This window comes from Megalops cyprinoides, chromosome 11, assembly GCF_013368585.1.
Source record: "Megalops cyprinoides isolate fMegCyp1 chromosome 11, fMegCyp1.pri, whole genome shotgun sequence".
Taxonomy (NCBI): Eukaryota; Metazoa; Chordata; class Actinopteri; order Elopiformes; family Megalopidae; genus Megalops; species Megalops cyprinoides.
This window is the reverse complement of record NC_050593.1, coordinates 2,871,799-2,894,961: the sequence shown is the minus strand read 5'-3', so window position 1 is coordinate 2,894,961 and position 23,163 is coordinate 2,871,799. Positions and strand designations below refer to the sequence as shown.

The 23,163-nt window shown below is 43.6% G+C and overlaps 1 protein-coding gene across 1 annotated transcript in view; it reads right to left on the bottom strand.

Moving 5' to 3' along the window:
• Positions 1-427: 427 nt before the first annotated feature.
• LOC118786056 (receptor tyrosine-protein kinase erbB-4-like) overlaps positions 428-23,163 on the bottom strand; it is a 57,300-nt gene continuing 34,564 nt past the window's right edge. The window contains exons 7-13 of the mRNA XM_036541085.1: positions 9,831-9,986; positions 6,177-6,252; positions 4,397-4,543; positions 3,820-3,917; positions 3,136-3,306; positions 2,688-2,955; positions 428-2,101 (exon numbers count right to left, since the gene is read on the bottom strand). Of these exons, the coding sequence (XP_036396978.1) occupies positions 1,197-2,101; positions 2,688-2,955; positions 3,136-3,306; positions 3,820-3,917; positions 4,397-4,543; positions 6,177-6,252; positions 9,831-9,986 (1,821 nt within the window). The 3' untranslated portion in view covers positions 428-1,196. The remainder of the gene's footprint in view (positions 2,102-2,687; positions 2,956-3,135; positions 3,307-3,819; positions 3,918-4,396; positions 4,544-6,176; positions 6,253-9,830; positions 9,987-23,163) is intronic.

Sequence of the window (23,163 nt, the reverse complement as noted above, 5' to 3'; positions counted from 1 at the left end):
TTGGCAGTGGAGTCTGTCTCTGTCAAAGCAGATGCTGTGTTCATTTTCATGCTCTACAACTTCCAAATTTGTTACATCCCTTTGCTTTGTGACCGTGTGTCCACAATGTTCAAAGTGAGCACAGCTTATTTTCAAAGTCACATTTCAAATGGTCCTAGTGTTGCCTTTGTCACTGATGCTATCTTCATACCATGAGCAAATGAGCATTCTTTAACAAGTATAAAATCCACACATCATGACCGACATGAGCTCCACATTAAAAAGCATGCAACAGTTGTATCTGCATGGTGTTGACAGTATGTTTACAATATAATATAAAACCGCCAAATGAACAACATAAAACTACAACTTGTGTCAGCTATTTTGAATTTGTGAAAAACCAGCTAAGTGATATGTTTATAACTAAAAATATTTTAAAAATACAATTCTAAGAAACTGAATGTGAAAGACTGTTCTATAGAGTGGCATAGAGAACTGTGCCAGGTACCAGTGCAAGTCTGCTTACTATGGATTATGGGTAAAAAAAGAAAAAAAAAACTTGCTCTATAGATTGACATGTAAGGTCAAAAATATACTCAACAGCACTCGCTACCTTGGAATTGTCACCCTGTACCTTGTACCATCCTGTACATAAGATTCCGCAGTAAGCGTTGACACAGAGTCAGACTTATAGACAATGGATATTGAATATAGAATGAGAGTTCTCACAAGGTTATGCCATATTGTTTTCCTCCATACTGCTTGGAACTCTTCACACTATTCACAGACCCCTACCAGTAAAGGATGGAGAGTGAATCCAGTTCTACCTGGCAATGCAGTAGAATGGCCTTACTTGAGTGGCTTCAAGAGGATGAGGTTGATATGATGATTGGGAGTGGGGGCTTGGTGGATCAGAAAGAAGGCGAGGCTTGACTGACACTTTATTTCTTGGGGGACTGGAGTCATTGGGGTGCGTATTTGAAGACGCAAGTCCGCCAGTCTCCCCATCCTAATAAAGATGTTGGGAGAATGTGGCTTGTTGCAGCTTGGAGGAGGAAGAGGCAGAGAAAATGATTGGTGTCATAATGCTGGTATGGGAACTGGACCAGGTTGAGAAGACCAGGGCAGCTCTCCTGATGGTGATCCCCCCTCACCCCTACACACACACACACATGCACATGCACACACAGATGCGTGCACACACACACATGAACACGCTACACCACAGTGTTCCGCTGCCGGTAGGGAGGGGGTGGTAGCAGTGGACCGGGTTTCAGGGAGAGCTGGGACAAGTACTCCGGGTTCTCAGGCACGGTGGGGAGGACACGGCCGTTCTGCTTGTGGGACAGCTTGGTGCTGCACTCCTGTGTGTATTCAGGCCCATGCACGCCAGCGCTGTGCAGGAGGCTGTGCTGCCAGTACTCAGGATTGTCAAAGGTCTGCTTGGACTTCTTATCCGCCAGGATGGTGCCAGTGTGGCTGGGGTTGAGGGCATGCCCAAGGTGGGCAGGGTGGAGCGTGTGTAATGGATAGGTGAGGTGCATGCTTTGGCTGGGGTAACTGGGGTGGTGGGCGTGGTTTGCTTGGGCTAGGTGAGTGTTGTGGCTTCCCAGGGTAGGTTGAAGGGCGTGGCTTGTCTGGACAGGGAGAGGGGTGTAGCTTATCTGGGTAAGGACAGGCACCTGGCTTGCCTGGGCAGGGAGAGGGACATGGCTTGCCTGGGTAAAGACAGGGGCCTGGCTTGCCTGGGTAGGGAGAGGGGTGTGGCTTGCCTGGGTAAAGACAGGGGCCTGGCTTGCCTGGGCAGATAGAGGAGTGTGGTTTGTCTGGGGAGGGTGATGGCTGTGGTCAGTGTGGGCGGGAAGGGGGGTGTGAGAGACAGTAGTGATGGTGGTGGCTGTGGTGTGGGGGGCAGGGACTGTGGTTTTCTTCTGTCTCTCCTGCCCTTTCTCGCTAGTGCTGTGGAAGGTGTTGAGGTAGAGGGGCTGGTTTATGTAATCATCCTCTACCTTGGGATGCCCGTTAGGTGCACCATGGTACCCGGGGTTGTCCAGTGCATGTGCCTCCCTGTTTCTGCAGCGGGAGACAAAGGGGTTCTCCTCCACAGGACTGAGATAATCTGCTGAAGATAGGAAAGAATGGGGAACATCTAATACATGGCAATGAATGGTAAAAAGTATTAGGAAATAAACATACCAAGTATGGTATCAAGCATCATAATTACTACCAACTTCTTTTGTGCAATTTCATGCACGTATTGATACACTATATGGAAACATGACTTTGAAAATTGTTGTAGTAGACACCCTCATCCAGGGAGATTTGAATACACGAAATAAGCCCACTGGGACATCAAACAAAATTTAGCATTGAAAAATTAAGAACATATTAAACTGGCTAAACAAGAGATACAATTAATTTTAGACAGAGTTCATGGTTGGAAGTTAATGGTTCATATTAAAAACAACCCAATGAAAGCAATCTGAGAGGATGAAAACAATCAGGAGACATTAGGACAATGAGGGATTAAGTCAGCTCATGGATTTTGTCAAGAAGCAAGTCGAGAGACAGAGGGTCCTCCTTATGGATGCCAAGAGAGTTAATAAGATACTACGCATCCTAATGATGGCAGGCAGTCCTTTCTATTGGGGAGCTGGAAAGGTGAAATGGCTAGGCCAAGACAGGTGTTTTCACTGCACACAGCGTACCTGAGGAGGTCTTGTCCTTTGTTGGGGTCATGTAGTTGTCCTCGCTGGCATCCCCGTGGGTGCCATGCTCGGTGGGGTCAGCACTGTATCGCTGGATTCCTCTCTCCTCCCCAAGCTGCGGCACTGCCTTGAGCAGGGTGCCGTTATGTGTGTCCTCTGGGGAGGTGCTCTGGGTGGCTGCTGGCTCGTGGGAAGTGCATGAAGGAGTCACTGCTGCTGCTGTGTGGAGGTGGGGTGACTTCTCTGTGTCAAAACTGCTGTTCATCAACTGGGAGTGGGTTGGAGTGGAGTTGGGTGGGGTGGGGGAGGGAGGGAGGTGGAGAGGACAGCGGACTTTAACTTATCAGAAAATCAAGACGTGCAGTAGCATAGGTTGTGTGTGTATGTGTGTGTGTGTGTGTGCACCCGTGTATGTGCGTGTGCGTGCATGTGTGTGGAAGAAGCCTACCCTGCTGGGCTTGCCCTGGGGCTGGGGTGTATAGGACGGTGAGGGGATGTTGAAAGCATGTGGGACCAGGTACTCCTCTGCATCCAGCAGGTCCTCCAGCTCCTCCTCATCCAGAAGGCTCTGGAAGAACTTGCTTTCATTTGGGCTGGGCAGCTTCATACGGTCATCACCCTGACAGACAGACAAACAGGCAGACAAAGCAGATATACTCAGTTACATTCAGTATCATAAAACTACACACACTATAACTCATAGAGAACTCTATCAGCACCAGGCAGTGTGGTGTGTGGTGATTTGGAGATTTGTCTCATAATTGTAAGATTGTAGTTGCCCAGGTGGGACACCATTTGAGTGAGACACTTAACCTTAAAATTCAGTACATATCCAACTGTATACATAGTTTGGCTGTATGTAAAATGCTGTTGGAGCCTGGAAATTAAGTGTTTTGGCTTCTTTTTTTACCAGGCAAATATTTTGTCCCATCTTACACAGAATGACTCACAATCTGTTTCAAACATTAGATCATATCATTTGCTTTTCAGCAGGTAAAGCACCTTTTTCAAGCATGCAATAGAGGAAAGGATTTGAACCCACAACCCTGAGGCCCAAAATCTTGTGCATTATAACACCAGCTACCGCGGAGTGAGGTCATGGGGAGTATGTGGCAGGCAGACATGCACTCACCTGGATAACTAGGTATCGCTGCGGATCACGGGCCATCCTGCAGAACTCCGCCCCCAGCTCCTTAAACCTGGGCCTGCTGTCTGCATCAATCATCCAGCCTGTGGGACACCATGTGGACAGAGGCAGAGTGGTCATTGTCACAGGAAGAGCAGTCTGTCACAAAGGACGAACAGCCACTCCCACAGGAAGAGGAGTCAGTCACAGAAACAGGCAGCTACTCACAAATTTGTGACCAGGCACACACATACACGCATACATACACAAACACGTATGCACGCATGCAGGCACACACCGATGAAAACACAGTACAAATGTCCTAGCATGACTCTTTCTTTCCAGTAAAGCAATCAGGCTCCCTCATCCCTCCTGCATGGGGCTATGATGTAACCACAGCACACATTGCAGGTGCAGGCAGGAGTGGACAGGTGGCAGTGCAGTCAGAAGCCACTGCTTTGATAATTGCATGCTTTACTCTCACCTGCTTTTAGATGAAAGGGCTGCTTGTGTCTGTGAGCATGTGTTCAAGTGTGTGTGCGCGTGTGTGTGTGTGTGTGTGTGTGTGTGTCTGGAGCCGTACATTTGACCATGACCATGTAGACATCAATGGTGCAGATGGGGGGCTGGGGCAAACGTTCTCCCTTCTCCAGCAGGTCTGGGATCTCACGGGTAGGGATCCCATCGTAGGGCTTCCCTCCGAAAGTCATCAGCTCCCAGACAGTGACCCCTGCAGTGGGAGGAACAGATGTTCCTCAATCAACACACTACACCATAACAGAACAAACTGTACAGACATTGGATGAGTCACTGCTCTCATCGTCCTTACTGGAGTGCTGGTGTTACATCTCTTTACAAAACAAGAGTCACTGCTAACTCAAAGGGTAAAGAATCATTCCTCTGTATAACATCACATTATTTCTGCTATTTGATTGCTGCTATTTGGCTTTCACTATTGCTCTTGCCTGATAAATCAATTATTCTTTTCTAATTCCCTGACTCATTGCCAAAGCAGTTTTTTATTACATGTTTGTATGCTTTTTTCTTGCACAGGTTACAAATGAGTTGTAGTTTAGCTTAGCCTGGGTCTCTATTCTAAAGGCGAGTAAACCTAAAATTTTTTCATCTCACATTAAGTGAACTAGTTAATTCCACCTTTCAGAGAGCAGGATGATTGGGAAGATCTGATCTGGTTGATTTGATGGGCAAATTTGTTAATTTATCATCTGAAATTAAGAGCAGGACCTCCAAGAATGTCTTTTCTGGAAATTTTTCCTGTACTACATGCTAAACCACGGAAGTCAATTTTTACACACATATTTACAGCATGGCAACTCGGGATGTACCCGAATTCGGATACGTTATTCAGGAAAGCACAAATAATGCGATGGAAACAGATATTTCTTCTGTCCGAAGTTGCTTGTTATTATTCGAAAAAAAAAAGCCATGATTGACATATGCCTATGCGTCAGCCATGATGTTTCTTCAGATCGATTCATATCATTGTGGATGGCCACAAGATAAAAACGCCCATTCTGTTTGCAACATAGGACTTTGATTTCACTAACTATTCGTTTCATTTACTACACATTATTGAAAAGTGATCGCTATATTCTGTAGTCATCCCCACCGATTCAGGTGCGGGAGCTAGCTAGACAAAAGCCTGGTGTGGCAGCTGGGTTACCCCCGCATCAAAATGAAGCTTAGAACCTGTTGTTTTTAGCTGTATGTGTTATGTTCCTCCATTTAAAAACTCCAGTCAATATTGGAAAAACAACGAAAAATACATTTGTCCAATTTAACGTGACTTCCGGTCTACTATCCGAATACAGATATAGAGACAGATAATTTTGTTGGTTGAAAAGATACAGATACAGATACCGATAATGACGTGTCTGTACACCTCTAATGGCAACTGAACTACTGTCAGCATAATGGTTTAGAAGGTTATGGAGCAGTAATGAGTATGAAACAAAGTAGGTTATATTAACCTTATACAATGTCTTTGTCAGACCACATAAAATGAGCTGTGTCCAGATTTAATTGAGATTTTTATATTTGTTAACTGGATCAATAAAGTGAGGTGCAGAAGCTATTTTGAGTTGAGTTCTGTCACCAGGTCAAAGGGGTATATGTGGGAAATCATCAGGTCAATTTCACACTACCACTAGTAAGTATTTGTTTTCCCCACAGAGTCCCCACATCTTAATGCACAGGATAGCTGACCTGGACTCCAAATGGAAATAGACACTACAGCCGGGATGATGAGCCTGAAAGACCTGCTCTTGTCATTATAATCTCATACACTCTATTTTTTTCTCCTGCTAATACCAGCAGCTCTGGGTTCCACAGTCCTAGCTCACCATAGCTCCATACATCACTCTGGTGGGTGAACTTCCTGTAGTGGATGCACTCCAAGGCCATCCATTTAATGGGCATCTACAGTGGGGAAGTGAGAGGGGCAGAGGCAGAGAGAAGGGGAAGACATGGCTTATTAGTAGGCCTATACTTTTTCACAGTAATAGTACAATTCTCAGAGAGAGAAAGACTGGGAGTCAGACAGGGACAGGGAGAATTCTAAACCAATGAAGTGAGAGGGAGAAACACAAAAGATTAGAGTAATGGTGCGTTTCCACCAAGCAGTACAGTACAGTTCGGTTCGTTACGTAACGGTTTGGTACGGTAAACCCTGGTACGGCTTGTGTCTCCACTGCCAACCGTACCCTACTTAATAGGCAGGGCGTATGCTGGATGGCGATTGCCGCGTCAGCTAGGTAAGTAGCGTGACATCATAAAGAACGCAACACAGCAGAGACGGTTGAACTTTTGTGTTTGTATTAGGGCTGTCAAAACGCTTGTTCGCGATTAATCACATTAACTACTGAAAAGGCGTGGCAAATGCAGATGTGCTGAATGGCAAATTTCGTTTTAACCCTTTCGCATGTAACTTATTTGTTATGGTATGTAGCGTGCATGTTACGCATTCGTTATGTTTTCATTTGCGTTATTAAGTTTCTTATAGATTCCAGTTAGCATTTGCTATATTTTTAGAGTTAAATCGCTGTTTCCTCAAAGCCAAAATTAACTAGAATTCCAATCTAGTGTTCTAATTGCACCAGTTTTAGCATATGTGCTAAACAGCTAATCACACCAGTGTGACGCTACACGCGAAAGGGTTAAAACAAAATTTGCCGTTCAGCACATCTGCGTTTGCCACGCCTTTCAGTAATTAAGCCAGGTAAATATTCGCGCTGGAATTATGGAAGGGAGTTGTGGTCAACCTTGATATTATGATTAATTTGCGTTAAAACATTAATGCGTTAAAGTTTCCAGATTAATTGCGAACTGTGTGTTGTCGCACAGTATTCATGTTGTCGCAAGTGACGACTCTCTGTCGACCAATCAACGGACGGCAGTGGGTGTAGCTCCATCCTTTACAAACCACCATGCTTGGTACCCCAACAGAGGGGTACCAAAAACCAGTACGGTACGGTACACTTATTTTGGTACGGTTTGCAACGTTTGATGATGGAAACACAAATAATTGCGTACCGTACTGTACCGAACTTTACTGTACTACTTGGTGGAAACGCACCATAACACTACCCAGTGTTCCAATTCAGACACCATAGTGACTTCTCCCCCAGGACTAATGTGACTCCACCCTCAGCATGTCTGATTACTCCCCCAGCAAAGCTGTGGCTCCTCCTCCATCACCAAATAGCAGGCAAACTTGCACACAAACTCCAGAATCACAGGCCAACGATAGATGAAAACTGTAAACGTCACAGGCCCGGCACCACAGGGGGGCATAAGGGGGCGTTGCCCCCTCAGATGGACTACCCTGCCCTCTCAGTGAAGATTTAGGCCTAATTTGAATTTTTTAAAAATTTATTTTCATTTTAAAATACTAATGCATAATTTAGCCCACCATAATTAGCTAAAACCAAAGTCACGTTCTAGCCTGCATTTTCAAATTCACACAAATCCACTTGTTTGGTTGTCTGGGTGAGTGCGAGCTAACTAACGCAGTGTAAGCTTGTTGTGTTGTGTTGTGTGTGGACTCCAAGTTGGCAACTTTCCCACGTAAATTTCAAGAAGATAGCTAGCTTAGTTTATCTAGCTTTTAACAAACAAAATGGACATCCAAAAATGGATTAAAAAAAACACAATGAAGACCCTGGGACTAGCGTATCAACCAGCACTGACCAACTAGCTGCTCAAGACAACACAGGCAAGCCAGAAAAAACGACTTTGGGAGACCAGCCTGCTCAGCCTGCTACTTTCAGCCAGGGGACCTTGGCTTCAACCAGTGGTGTCGTTAGGTCCGATTATTCGGGGCTATAGTCCTGAATATTTTAAGCCTAGCCCCGAATATTTTCGCCCTGAAAAAGGAGGTGTTTATAGCAAAACAATAGACTGTGTAACAGAGTGGACCTTGACTTGCAGTGTCCGAAGGTGTGATAATATTTATTTATTATAAAGGTATAGATATAACCTCCCCAACCTACCGATGCCAATCTCCCTTCAAAAAAAAAAAGACAAGCCCCAGGCAAACTTGACTTTGCCCCTGATTTTTTCAATAGCTACAAATGCCCCCTGGCTTCAACTGTACTGAAATAAGGTAGGATTCAATATTCTTTTCATGTTTTGGAGTGCTAGGCTGGTTGAGGGATACTTATATTTGTTGGGTAGGCCTAATGTGTTAGCCTATTGTTTATGTCACTAATAGTTTTGTTAGCTTTATAATAGTCAGCCTACAAGACAATATGTGCCTACTATGTTGCACTGCCTGTGTTAGATTCTGTTCTTCAGTAGAAATTGATTCTCAATTTCCAGTTGCATGTGTTTATTAGCAGAGACATCTCTAGAGCGTTGTATGGGTGACTTGACCTGGTGGTTGTTGCTTTAAGCGCTCACTTGTTTTAAATCGGTAAACGTTGTTGGCTCTGTTGAAATCAAGCTCAGAGTCGCTGTCATGCAATGGTGTGTGGATGGTACATGTTTCCTGAGGTTTGTTGATCTGTGAGTGTGTGTGTGTGTGGTGTAATAATGCACGTATAGCTGTGCGCAGCGTGCGTAATTTTTTGGGTTAAGTCACCACCCCCCACTGCATTTCAATTTCCCCCTGATTTGTTTTCCGCTGGGGCCGGCTCTGGAGCGTCAACACCACATTTCTAGAGAGGGCTGGGTATCAGTCACATTATCACCCTCACTTCTTGTGTGTGTTGCCATGGTGACCTGTGACTCAGCCCACAAATTCTGACCATCCTAGCCTCTCCTTTCAAAGCCAGCACTGCTCCACACTCTCTTTCCTCTTTCTTTAGGTGGTGTTTGTGACTCAGATGTTTTCAAACAGAGATCCCACATAATCAGTGCAAAGAGTGGATTAATCATCTAATTGCTGGGAAACAAAAATTTGAAGTAGAATATGAAAGGCACTTCAAAGCGACCAATTTCCCTGGAAGAAACAAGATTTGGGCTATAACAATTATGTGATCAGCCAGACTGATTTAGATGATGAACAATTAATTGATCAAAATTGTTCTATTTAAAAAACAAGTTAAACATTTTAAAACCATGTACACGGCTGGCATAGTTCCCCTTCCAGTGGGTGTGGTTTTGGGGGGAGATCCCCCCCAAATATTAACACCTCCAAGATGTTAACCACCCTGGTGAGATGGGGGAGGGAGAAGAAAGAAGGTCCAGATGTTATTTTTTTCTTTACATTATTTTCTTAATCTTTTTAAATTGTGCTGCCAATTGGCAACATGTAAACGCAGATGTATTACTAAAAGGACGCAGTCTTCACTCTCTGCACAGCACATTCAAGACTGGGTGGAGGGTTGGAGTGGAGAGGAAGGAAAGGAAAAAATTAGGAAAGAGGTGAGAGAAAGCGAATGCACTTTCAGGCACTGATTCAAGGTGATGAAGTCATTTTAACCCATGGAAGGTTTTTCCTAACCACCCCAATCAGCTCCTACCCACCCTCCCATCTCTACCTATGGGCCACTCACCTTGCCCCCATCTGCATTGTACTCCTTCTTGTCAGCATCAAGTAGACGGGCCAGCCCAAAGTCGGTGATCTTGATGTGGTTGGGTGACTTGACCAGCACATTGCGAGCGGCCAGGTCCCTGTGCACAAGCCTCCTCTCCTCCAGATACATCATGCCCTGCCAATAACATGAGAGATGTCTACCACTCAGGCAACCACCTTCACTGCCATTAACTGACATTATGACATATTATTAGCAAAGCAGTGACATTGAAAGAAAGAATTCTTCCAAGTGGAGGAGATTACAGAGGGAAAGGGATGAACTGTCATACCACAGTACAACTTTTATGGTAGCACAACTGGTCAGTAATGTACTGTTGTGTCTACCTATAATAGAAAAAATGACTCACTGTACATTAGAAACTAGTTTGAGTTTACAGTCCTTGCCTAAGTTAATCTTATTTCAATATTGCAATTTTATGATGCTGTACCTTTTTCTTGGAATTTTTCCAAATATACCATGAAAAGAATGGCCTTCATACCAAGAGACCAGAAGAACTACTACTCTAAAACCAATAAAGAGACACGATTTAATAACATTTATGAAAAGCATTCTGGATTGATGGATTTCAATCACCACTGAGGTGATGTCAAGTTCAAATGAACTTTGAGGCAACCTCAAAGCATACTATAAATGATATCCATGATGGCCAAGGCGCGAGTTCCAAAAGCTCTTCCATCAAGCCATTCAAAACGGATTCAATCGTGCTTGAATCAACATGGGTTTGTCAGAGTGATATGGTGTGGGGCTTTTGAAGATCCGCACCAAAGCGGGACTTGTATTGTGGGCGCCTTTCAGGGATGCCACTGCAGGTATCGATTTCTGGAAGGAGCAGACGACATGTGCGATTGATTTAATTGAGTCTGAACGTTGTGCTGCATGGCAGCATGCTTTGTGTTGAATGACATGTTCTCTCTCATTTTATTTCAATGAAAGAAAAGGTCACCCCCAAACCCCAGCACAATGTAGTTTGAATCTGAGTAATTTAGGAAGAAATTACTAAAAAACCAAGGACTCAGGAAAAAGTGAATATTTCACTCTGGGCCAGGGTGGTGCACCCGGGCATACCCAACCATAATCAATCATGTTCAGGGCAAACTGTAAAAACAGGGAAAATGAGATAACTTATTGGGAAAAAAATCACCCCTGAGGTACACAAAACTTTTTAGACAGCCATTTAGGGTTTGCCAATCTCTCTCTCAGAGACATGACAGCCCCTCAGTTAATCTGCTGGACCAGGCTTTTCTGTTGACTGGGAATATAGATTGGTGGAGAGGGGGCAAAGGGTGACCATGTGGCTGCATATGGAGTTGTAGCATTTGCAGCCACACATGTCTCAATCCATATGTATGGCACTGGAATAATTATTTCCCTATTGGTATTATGGATTATAAATGCAGAGTCTCACACTTCTGGGGAACAAAACTCTGGATATCTAGAGTGGAATCACTGTGAAAGATTAACATCACTCCTTGCGTAAGTCAGTGTTTACTGTTCTTTCTACGTGTGTGTGTGTGTGTGGGTGTTTTCATGTGTGCTTGGTTGTAGGTGAGCTGTGTGCATTTCGTGAACAAGCAATCTGACATGTTTCCATGGAATCTAAGTACTTGTACTTTCCTGTCACTCACGCAATAATGTTTTTAAATTTCAGGATGTTAAACCCTTGATATACTGGATTTCTGGCCAGTGCAATGCTGTTTATCATGAGCAGCAGTGAGTCTGTGATGGAGGCTGGACACCATTCCTCCTTGACACACATAGCATCCCAAGTGCATCCACAGGGCAAGGAGGGAAACATTAAAAGCTATCATAGCCAACCATTGGTAGATGTCTCTCAAATTCAGATTCAGTTTGTTTAAAACCTGCAGTACCCTATGAAAACTACTTTGTTGGACACAGAGTAAAGCACTGCACACTTGAAATACGCCCTCTGATTTTGTTGTACGACCACCAGAGGTGCTTTTCAGGCCATTTCTCTTGAGCTGTGCAGCGTAACAGATGATGGAGGCATCCATTCTAGCCAGCACAATTGCAGAGGGGAAGGAGACAGAAAGGAAGCAGCATTGTGCCATGTCAGACAGAACCCGTCTCTTTGGATGGGGAAGCATTCCTTTTCACCAGTGGATGGAGAATGGAAACCGTAACTCTCTCTGAAAATGCTCAGATGTGGCCTCCCCTTTCCGCCCCTGGTAATTTATGTGTATATATCAAGGCACGCAGACAAAAGCTGAGTCAAGCAGATTGCGTTAAATGCATTTTGTCTGACAGCATTGGGCGGGAACTGGGATAAATCTCTGGCAGTCAGTGGCCTCCTTGCTCGTCCATCATTGCTTGCTGCTCTTTACACACCCGCACTCAGCACGTGGGTATCGCCGCCTTACAGCCCTCCTTTAGTGAACATGATGGACATTCACGCCTCTCTTGTAATAACTGGTAATACCCTCATTTTTTTTCTTATTCTTCCCCAGAGCATGCTAAGTTTGGACGTCGAAAAAAAAACAAAATCGTGGCAGAGTAGCTGCTTCAGTCTGCACCGCGCATGGGGGTCTTTCGCAGTTTGAAGGGGAATAAACCAGTTTTTCATTTTTACAGATTTAATAAAATTTTCTAGAATGGCTTTTCAAATTGACCTGCAGGTCCCTGTAAATGTGAGACACCTCCAGAGGGGGAATCCATTCCCTCTGTTCTGCTCCCTTGCACTACCAGCTTCCCCTTTATTCCAGGATATACTGAATACTTCCACTGCAGCTCTGCCTTTCCATGGCCCTCTGCCATTAAAATGACACAGGGAGAAGATAAGGGACCAGCCCACACTGCTTAAAGTCTATTTTAAATACAGTGCTGGAGCCAGAGCAGCCAATCAATAGAGATGCTAATAACGAGCTATGAGATGCCCACGCCCCACAACAATTATCCTCCTTGGCTGCTGAAGAAAAATAATCAGTCAATGCTGCGGATAGGCTGTGCAGACTGTTGATTCTGTGCTAACAAGGCAATCACATCCATAGTGATGGAATGAAGGTGTGTGGTGAGCTTCAGCCCAGGGATCGAGGCTGACAGCAGTGCCAGAGACCAGCCACCATTGAAACAAGAAGAGCGTCTATATAAGCAAACAATACAAATGATCACATGATCGCCATGCCAGGTGACTCAAAGGGGTAGGGCATGTCCCAATTCCCAAGGTGAGTGACAGATAAAGGTAGTAATTCATCACACTGCCCAACAAACTCAAATCTCTATCTTATGTCAAGCGCTTGAGAAATAGTGGGCACCATCTGCAAGGTCTTTGGGAGTTGAACCCATAACCCTTTGGGGCCAGGGTGGCTCTTTTGCCTCAAGACCACTACAATAGGATGCCAATATTTATAGGGACCACAATCCCTCTCATCCTCCAACATTAGACTGTTCCCTTGACTCCCAGCTGTCCCTGGTACTCTAAGACCACTGCTGACCAGTCCTTGCGGACTTACAATGAAATTATGCTTCCACACAACAATGCAATTGAAAAATATATGTACATGAATATATTTGACTACATATACAGTATATATTTATTTACTTATCCCAAACAGGCCTATTAAGTTGTCCCTACTGTCAGAAACATGATTATCTCCAACAGCACATGCAAGAAAAGTCAAACATCCAGTATGTGCAAGGAACTGCATGAGGGTAAGTGCCTTTTTTCTTATGGAGAGGAATGCAGTGCCTAGCCATATCATGCTCTGTATTCCGAACACTGATTCCATGCATTTTCTGTCCTGCGCATGTCCTTGGGTCATTCCAGAGAGACCATTCCTACTATGAAATATATATGACCTGCTGAAATGGGGCGACCTGTCCATGCCTGTGCCTACCTTGTCAGTCACCTTGGTAAGAGAAAGGTGGTGGTGGCAGGCAGGACTGAATGTGACCTCCATCTGATTTACTGCAAAGTGGATAAAACCATGCCCATGGCAAATGGGCATGCAAGTGGCCAAGCAAAAACATTTGCCATGCCTATCACAAAGCTGAAAATTGCAGACATTTTAAATGTTAGCATTAGTTTACAGCAGTGGCATCCTGGATATCTGAAATGCCAAGTTAAAGCAATCTGAACTGAAACAGTAAGATTTTAACCCTTTCGCGCGTACAGTCAAACCGGTGTGATTAGAACACTAGATTGAAAATATCCTCTTAGCTTTGAGGTAACAGTGATTTAGAGTATAGCAAATGTGGCGGTGAAAAATGTGAGGAGCTTAATAACGCTAATGAAAAGATAATGAACCATGTAATGTAGCATGCATGATTCTTAACATAGAATAAGTCACGTACGTAAAGATTTTTTAAAATTTCCACCCTAACTGGTTGTGGAATCCATTCAGCAGCCTCTAGGACCAATCCATGGATCCACCACCCCAAACACTGTGCAAGCTTCATGATTGTGTGGAGGTACAACACTGACCATCACCTGTGAACTTCAGTTTGGAGAGAAGTATAACTGGCACCCACCCCGTGACAGCTCTGCTCTTATTCTGACACCTTATAAAAACTGCCCACCGAGGCTGGTAGACCTGCACAGGATGATGAAGACCTAATTCAACAGCGCACAGGAAGGCCTTAAAGCTTTGTGGTGGCAGACAGCAGGAGACTACTGATAGGAACTATAGCTAAAGGCAGGTGGTCAGACAGTACAGAGGAGTGTGAAACAGTGAGACAGTGAGAAATGAAGATAGAGGGGGAGAGAGAAAGAAAGATGGGAAGAGAAGGATAGACAGCTAGAGACCAGGAAAGAGTGCAACAGAAAGAGGAGGAGAAGGTAAGAAACAGAATTGGAGATAGAAGGAGATGTATGCACAATTTATCACAACACTACAGCACTGGGGGCTTCTACATACAGTCTGCAGTATACTGCATGTACATGTCATGTACATGTCATTTTATTAGATACACTTTGCTCTCACTCTTTGAATTGGTCTTTACAGGGGTGTCTGCTAAATGATGAAAGGTAAACATAAAGGTAAATGTAGAGGGATCTGGGTAAGGGAGAGAGATTAGCAATGGGAAGAGATGAAGATGATGAAACAGAGTAAAAGACCAGGGGACGGAGGAAAAAGAGAGAAAGAAAGCAATATAGGAATATAGAGGGGTGAGAATTGGATAAACAATAAAAATTATAAAAATGGATAAAAACATGACTCAGTCGGGTCCAAATGGCTGTTTTCAGGTAACTGACATATAGTTACCTTTGTTGCAGTGCACGTGGACTGAGTAAAGAACAACAGTGCAAAACTATAGAAACACAGAAAGCACGCAACAGAAAACATCTCTTAGAAGGACATAATCTTTACATGAGGCACTTCAACATTTGCAAAAGGCTTTACGTGGCTGCAGTGGAACCTGCAAGCAAAAGGATATGACATGACTCATCATTGAATTCTTGTTTCATAATTCATATTCCTATTCAGAAAATACAGTAAGTAGTTCTATAGAGGTTTTGTTGAATTTCTGACAATGAGATCCCAATCCATTAACATACAAAAAAGTCCAGCAAAGTGAATTATATGCATAACTCAACATTACATGTGGAATGCCACAGGATTCAAATGTATGGTATATGCTATTTGGATACCCAGACAAATAATGTACACCATGAAATTGAACCCTGCGGTATTCCATGTTTGGCTAGCCTTATCTTAAACTTTGCACAGCACAGCTCAGAGTAATATTTTGTACAAAATGAATGCAGTCTGTCCTTCTCTGTTCAAAATAAATGGTGCAATCTAATTTTACATTACGTAGGAATTGTCAACAGAAAATTCATCAGCTTTGTTCTGTTCTGTTTTCTTTGCATGACAGCCACATACAGCCACCATAGCACCGTGTGACTTTGAACTGCCTGATGGACAAAGTTCATTGGTACTGAGCTTGGTTACCCCTGGGAGAAACTAGGTTGCTGTTGGAAGTAGAGGTGGTGTTCATGTAGGGGGTGGACGTCCCTGTTGACCGTGTGAAAATAAATAAATTCAAAATAATCCTCCAGTGCAGCAATGGGAAAAGTCTACTATAGGAGACACATCTTCAAGATGACATATTAAAAAGAAGGCTCGTGCTCCCCTTGTCTTGACTGTAAAATGCTTCAAGCTCCATGAAACACACAACACAAATGCAATCCATTGTTATCCTGTTACTGGAGTGCATTTTCTATGACATGGAGCTAATTACTGCTGTGGTTTACAGCAACACTGCACTATGCAGCCTGCTCTCTCTCCCCCTTGCATTGGCAGATGATGACAGTGAACCAATGGAAATCTGCTGCTCTGCGGGCTCCTGGGGTGGCTTGTTGGCAGCTTTCTCTAGAGCGACAAGGTGGGGAGGCTCTCCGTGGCAGTGGCGGAGGCCATGGAGGACTGAACTGTCAAACGGTTAACATTTTGCACCATCGTGAAGTCGACCATGTACTCAAATGGCAAATGCCTGTCAGTTCCTATGTGCCTAACCTTCCATCTCTCAGGAGTTCCTTCTGACCTCCTGACCCCATCTCATGATACAAACAGATACCCCCAAGAGAATACTTGTGTGTTTCCTTTGGACAGTCAGTATTGCCTCATGGTTTTCTTTTTGTTTTCCTTACGCCCCAACCCCTTTCCTTACATCCCTCCCTACATCACCACACAAAATCCTATAATCCAGAGGTAGGACGAAGAGCAAAGTTCTCCTAATGATGTTGTGATGTTGTAATACTTTAATAACTTCTCCAAAAAGGTCATAGAAAGGGGAGATTGATAATGCACTGACTAATAGGTGTATATTGTGTGTAGGGTTGCCACCTTTGATTTGTGAAAAACTGGGACACGCACTCTCTGATGCAGTTGCACTCACTCTGGACTCCTTTGTCTGCTGCTGTCCCTTTCTACATTAAATAGATTTTTTACTTTAACATGTAAACATATACTGACTAATTATAATCTACTATAAAATGTAATCATATGTCCAAAGGTATACTCCCTTTAGAAATGAAAACATGATTAGATGCATTATAATAGATTATAAACAACTATTTAACTTAATGAATTTGGGCAACCTAACACTGACATTCCTCACCTCTTTTTCGCACTTACTTTATTGCCACAATCCGTAGATAAGTAGCTGTGGCCGTGAAGCACTCTGTGGTATACACTGCTAAGCTCTGCTATTGCTTTCCTGTCTTCCTCTGGTGAACCTTTTTTTGTAATAAAAGTTAAAATGACTAGATTTTTTTGCGTTTGCTTAATACAAAACTCTGGTGCTTTCTTGTTATTGCATGATTTCCAGTGCTGTTTTTCCTTCATATTTAACTGAAATTTTGGCTGGACACAAAACACAGGTGGCGGAGAATGGGTCTCCTTGGGTGGGCCTTATCCATTCAGAAAAGTTTTCTCTTTTCGACCAGTCTGTTGTTGTACGTTGTAAATCATTTTTTCTTTGACACTGGAGGCTCATCTGATTTTGTTTTGTCGTCCTCCTCGTCCGTCCCCCCTCCCCATTTAAAGTTAAAAAAAAATAATAACGTTGCCTCTAGCTAGCAACTGAACTCACGGTGGGGTTGTGGATGTGGATGCACATGGCAGACCGACAGCCCGGGCAGTTGCTAGGCAATAAGGTAAGCTTTCATATTTCCGCTACCAATCAAATAAAAGTGTAGACATGGCCAATCGTCACTGTGTTTTACCCGTTTTTACTCATTTATTAATTTTCTGGGACAGTCGCTCAAAAAAAGGACAATCCCGGCAAAACCGGGACAGGTGGCAACCCTAATTGTGTGTGAGAGAGTGAGAGATGTATGTATATGTATGAATACAATCTTATGTATATGTAAACGTTATATGCTTTGCTAACATTTGCACAATGTATTTCATGGCAATAAAGCAAATTTGAACTGAATAGAGCTGAGATAGAGCAGGAGAGACAAACAGAATGCAGACAGAGAATATATATACACTACTCACAAAAAGTTAGGGATATTTGGCTTTCGGGTGAAATTTCAGGATGAACCTAAAATGCTCTATAACCTTTACAGGTGAATTTAATTTGACCTTCTCTAAACTTTTGAATGCACATGTCCAACTGTTCAATGTTTCAGTACTTTTTGCACAACTTGCTGTTCTCTAACAAGGAGCTGAACGGCAAAATTCACAACAGGTGTTTGATCCATGAATCGACCAATAAATTTCCTGGTTCAATTAGAATTGGTATTTAAACAGTCCTCTACATCATGCTGTTCACATTTTGACATCATGAGACAAAGACGACACCTAACAATTGATCAACAGTACCGCGCCATTGCGAGGCTTCAAACAGGATGTTCTCAGAGGGAAGTGGCCACTAAGCTTAGAGTGTCACAGAGTGTCATCAGCAGGTTGCAACAGAGATTCAGAGAGACTGGAAGAGTCACAGGAAGGCATAGAAGTGGACGTCCTTTGGCCACATCCCACACTGATGACCGCTTCATTGTGAACAGTGCCCTGCGGAACTGGATGATGAATGCCACTCAACTCCAGGCACATTTAAGGGAGGTGAGAGGCACCCAAGTGTCACATCAGACCATTCAAAACCGTTTACATCAGCGTGGTCTGCGTGCTAGACGACCTGCAAGGGTACCTGACCACACCACCAGGCACAGGCGTCATCGTCTTGCATGGGCCAGGGAGCATTTACACTGGACGAGGGACCAGTGGGCCTCAGTGCTGTTCTCTGATGAAAGTCGATTCACGTTGAGCAGAAATGATGGCCACCAACAATGTTGGAGACGTCAAGGAGAGCGCTATGAATCAGCCACTGTTGTCACCAGACGAGCCTTTGGTGGTGGTGGTGTTACAGTGTGTCTAGTCAATACAGAACTGCCCTACACTTTGTGAATGGTACAGTGACAAGCCCATACTACCTGAATAACATCATTAATCCAGTCATTGTGACCCTGCATGAACAACACAGGCCTAATTTCATCTTCATGGACGACAATGCTCCAGCTCATCGAGGTCGCATCATTAGGGAACGGCTGCTGGAGACTGGGATACCTCAAATGGAGTGGCCTGCACTTTCTCCAGACCTGAATCCCATAGAAAACCTATGGGATCAGCTGAGTTGTCGTGTAGAGGCTCGTAACTCTGTACCCCAGAACCTCAATGACCTGAGGACCGCCCTTCAAGAAGAATGGGATGCCATGCCTCAGCAGATAATAAGTCGACTTGTGAACAGCATGAGACGTCGTTGTCAAGCTGTAATTGATACTCAAGGGCACATGACAAGTTATTGAGACATTGACATTTTTTGTTGTGGTATACCCACCACTGTTGTGGGCTTCAATAAATGGTTTGAGATGAGGAAATCACCATTGCATGCTTCTACTTAAATGCCCTACTTTCATGATATAATATCACTGTAGCGTGAACTTTGTACATTTTCCATAAATTTCACCCGAAAGACAAATATCCCTAAGTTTTTGTGAGTAGTATATATATATATATATATATATATATATATATATATATATATATATATAAAGAGAAAGACAGAAAGATACATACATGCATATATAGAGAGAGAGGGAAAGAAAGAGACAGACAGAAAGATACATACATGTATATATATATATATGTATATATATATATGCATGTATGTATCTTTCTGTCTGTCTCTTTCCCTCCCTCCCTCTCTTTTTCCCAGCTCCGTCCCATCTCTCTGTTGCTTTCTCTGTCTCTTTCTCTTATCCTCTTTGCTGTGACAGGCAATTGACTGACTGATCCAAGTCCCCTTCACTTCTACTGCCTCAGGGAAGCATGCTGGTACTACAAACAGGAGGGAGGACACACACGCACACACACACACACACACACACACACACACACACATATATATATATATATATATATATATATATATAGAAACTCAGACAGACAGCTCCACGCTCATACGAACCCAGCTTGGCTGATGCCACTGTGGAATGATTTACACAGTGTCTGCAGACACAGTGCAAAGAGTGTGGAGGGGGTTACTGGAACATAACCATGCTAGCAGGCCTCTCTCTCTTCAACAGACAAAATGTACACAGAGCCCTGCTGCAGAGCTGTGAGCCCCTCAGCAGGGTGTGTGCTTAGCCCTCCTCACAGAAGCTGCAGCTTCTCTAACAGGGAATGCATGTCTGCTGCTGTCACTAGAGTCAGCCATTTCTCTGACACACTCTCACACACACATAGCCACGCAAGAAACCTTATGCCCTTTAATAGCTTACCCGGTGTGTGCTTACTACCACCAGCCAAACAATAACCCTGGGATTCCTGTTCAAATAGTTACTTTGCTGCTCAGTTAGTCAGGCCTGGAGGCAAATCTGAGAATAACTGGAGCTGGCTTGGCAGCCATTCCAGGATTCCACATGAAAATGCACTTTGGGGAGAACAGTAATCATGAAATAGATGACAGAATGTGGGATGTTAGAACTGAACACTCTTCAGTTCGTAGAATGTTTAATGATAATATAAAAGCATAATTATCATAATCATAGCCATGATGACACCATTTAAATGTGGAATAATTACAGCTGCAGCATACAGCAATTGCATGCAAAAGGGCTTTGGTTATGACATGTACATGTTATTTTATTGGAAAATTAAAATGTACTGTACTGTATGTACTGTATACAGTACTTCCAAAACATTAAGCAAAATACCAGGGAAAAATAGACCAATGAATGACTAAAATATGAAATGAAGTCTCCTTTCGCAAGAATGATCCCATCATCTCCTGGAGGTACGTGCAAAATCCACTGTGTCTGTGACATCCTCCGATCCCTTGTTGGGGGTGGGGGGGATAGACCCCATATACCCCAAATGGGAGCTAATGGTATAGATCAATGTTGATAAAATTTCCATTGCACCATCCAAGAACCTCGTTCATCAAACACAGCAGTAGGAAGCATGGAATGTGTGCTGTTATTTCTGTCTGCACTGTCATGTTGCCATTAGAAGAGGGCCCTGGGAGGAGAGACACAAAATAAAGGCCTCCTAATCATGGTGGGAATGAGATTAAATAAAATCCAGGGAAAGCTTTTGGTTAGATGCACTGAGCTGATGTGTGTTTGGTGTGCAAAAAAAAAGAAGAAAAAAACTTGCCCTGAGGTTTATTTTTAAATGATTATATACTTTTCCCTCCAGAAAACTTAAAATTCATTTCATGCTCCATTAAGTTATGCAAGTTAAATAATTGTAAAGTGAACTACTTTATTCAAAGGACAACCCTTCAGTGTCCTTTAAGAGAATGAATTGGAAAGAGGTTTTCCATGTGTGTTTGTACAAACACATTCTGTGTGTGTGTAAAATGATCGTCACCAGCACAATTATTTTCCCTTTTCCCACCACGGCAATCATCTAACATTTGAGAAGTAAATGCCTTCCCGCAGTCCCGATGCAGAAGCAGCGCTTGTGTGCCGACTCTCTCGGGAGTAATCATCTCTTGCTGAAACAGCAGCTCATTTCACACCCCTGTGCCAGCCGGGTCAAGCACCCATACGCTTCTGTTGCGCACACTTCAGCGTCCTTGCTGTAGGTGCGAATCAATTACAGCCTCATTTGAGCTCTATTACACACAAAGCTGTACTCTAATGCGGAGTGTCAGACACCTCGAAGGCCAGCAGGCTCACTTAACATGAAGTATGGAGCAATTACACTGTGGGAACACGAGGAGCCAACCTGCCCACATATTTCAGTCCTCTGCATGTGTGTGTGTGTATGTATGTGATAATAAGGTATGTGGGGGGGATATTTCCCAGCAGCCATGTCTCCATCTCCACTGTTCTTCTGCAAACTTTCTCAATTGACAAGGGTGTGACAAGGATGGTGTACTTCACCTACTGGCCATCTTCACCCTCCATGTTCATTAAAATGCTAATGGCAGAAGCCTGGAGTTGGTGTGCCGATATTGAGCCCCCCTTTCCCAGCTCCTCCCAGACATGTCACTGCCATCCTGTTCTACGGCCCAACCTGACATCTACTATGACTCTTCCCCACCCCACTCCCCGCAACACAAACACACATACAAACAAACACACACACACACACACACACACACACACACACACACACACACATACACAAAGGGAGCACTATAGCTCTGTTATGCAGAAGAGAGAGGACCTGGGACTCTGGGTAGAACAGCACAGAAAGATGAATGAAAATGCAAGCATGCTGCTGGCTCTGGTGGGCAGGTAACAGGTGACAGGGATGACCGGCTAAGCGACAGACAGAGGGGACACATCTGAGTAACATCCGTTCAGCACCAGATGTGACACCGATACCTAACCACGTGAAAGTGAGGAAAGCAAAGACAGATTATTGGCTGAAGGTGATTTCATCCAAACCTCAGACAGCACTAATCTACAAGTTGATGTGTGTACAGTGCCAGTATGGCAAAAGCACATACAATCAATTGTAAGAACAGTGCTTTTGTTCTGTGGAGACTTGCTATTAGCTCAGATACTTTTACATTTTATTTGAAGAAAACAAACTGGTTATACACTTGAATTCCTTTAATATATTATATTTTTGTTACTGTTGCTAACATAGGTGCGAATACTTTTGGAAACCACAGTATGTGTGCTATGGGTGTTTGTGGGCATTTGTATGTTTGTGTATGTATGCATGTCTGTGTGTGCAGTATGTTATAGTCACAATCTGTACATTACTGGAAGCCAGTGTCTGCATTTTAGATTCAGATTCAGATTCATTCTTTATTGTTCCGTGGGGAAATTTGTTTTCACAGTCTTTACCACAACAAGAAACATTCAACATAAGAAACATTCAACATAACAAACCAAAACATTCAGCATAACAACCCTAACAGTTAACACAGAGACAGTACAGCAACTACAGCAACACTGCTATCTTCTGCACAGGTTATTCAAAGAAGTTATGGCAGATGGGATGAAACTTTTTCCAAATTTTGTCTTTTTATAAGTTTTATAAGTTCTGTTTGTATCTGATTCCAGAGGGGGGGGAGTGAGAAGCATGTATTTAAAGGATGGCAGGGGTCCTGTGCTATGGGGGCTGATAAGTTGGGAGTGGGAAGGCCGATTATTTTGAAACATGTGTGAGTGATTTTTATGAGCTTATTCCTATTGTTGATGGCGAGCATGGTGAAGTAGCAGGTGGCACAGTACAGAAGGATGGACTCAATGATGCTGCGATACAGACGGAGTAACAGGTGGGATTTGACTGAGAGGGACCTGAGTGTATGGACAACATGGAGTCTCTGCTGACGTTTATGGATCTCTGTGGTTGAAGTTCAG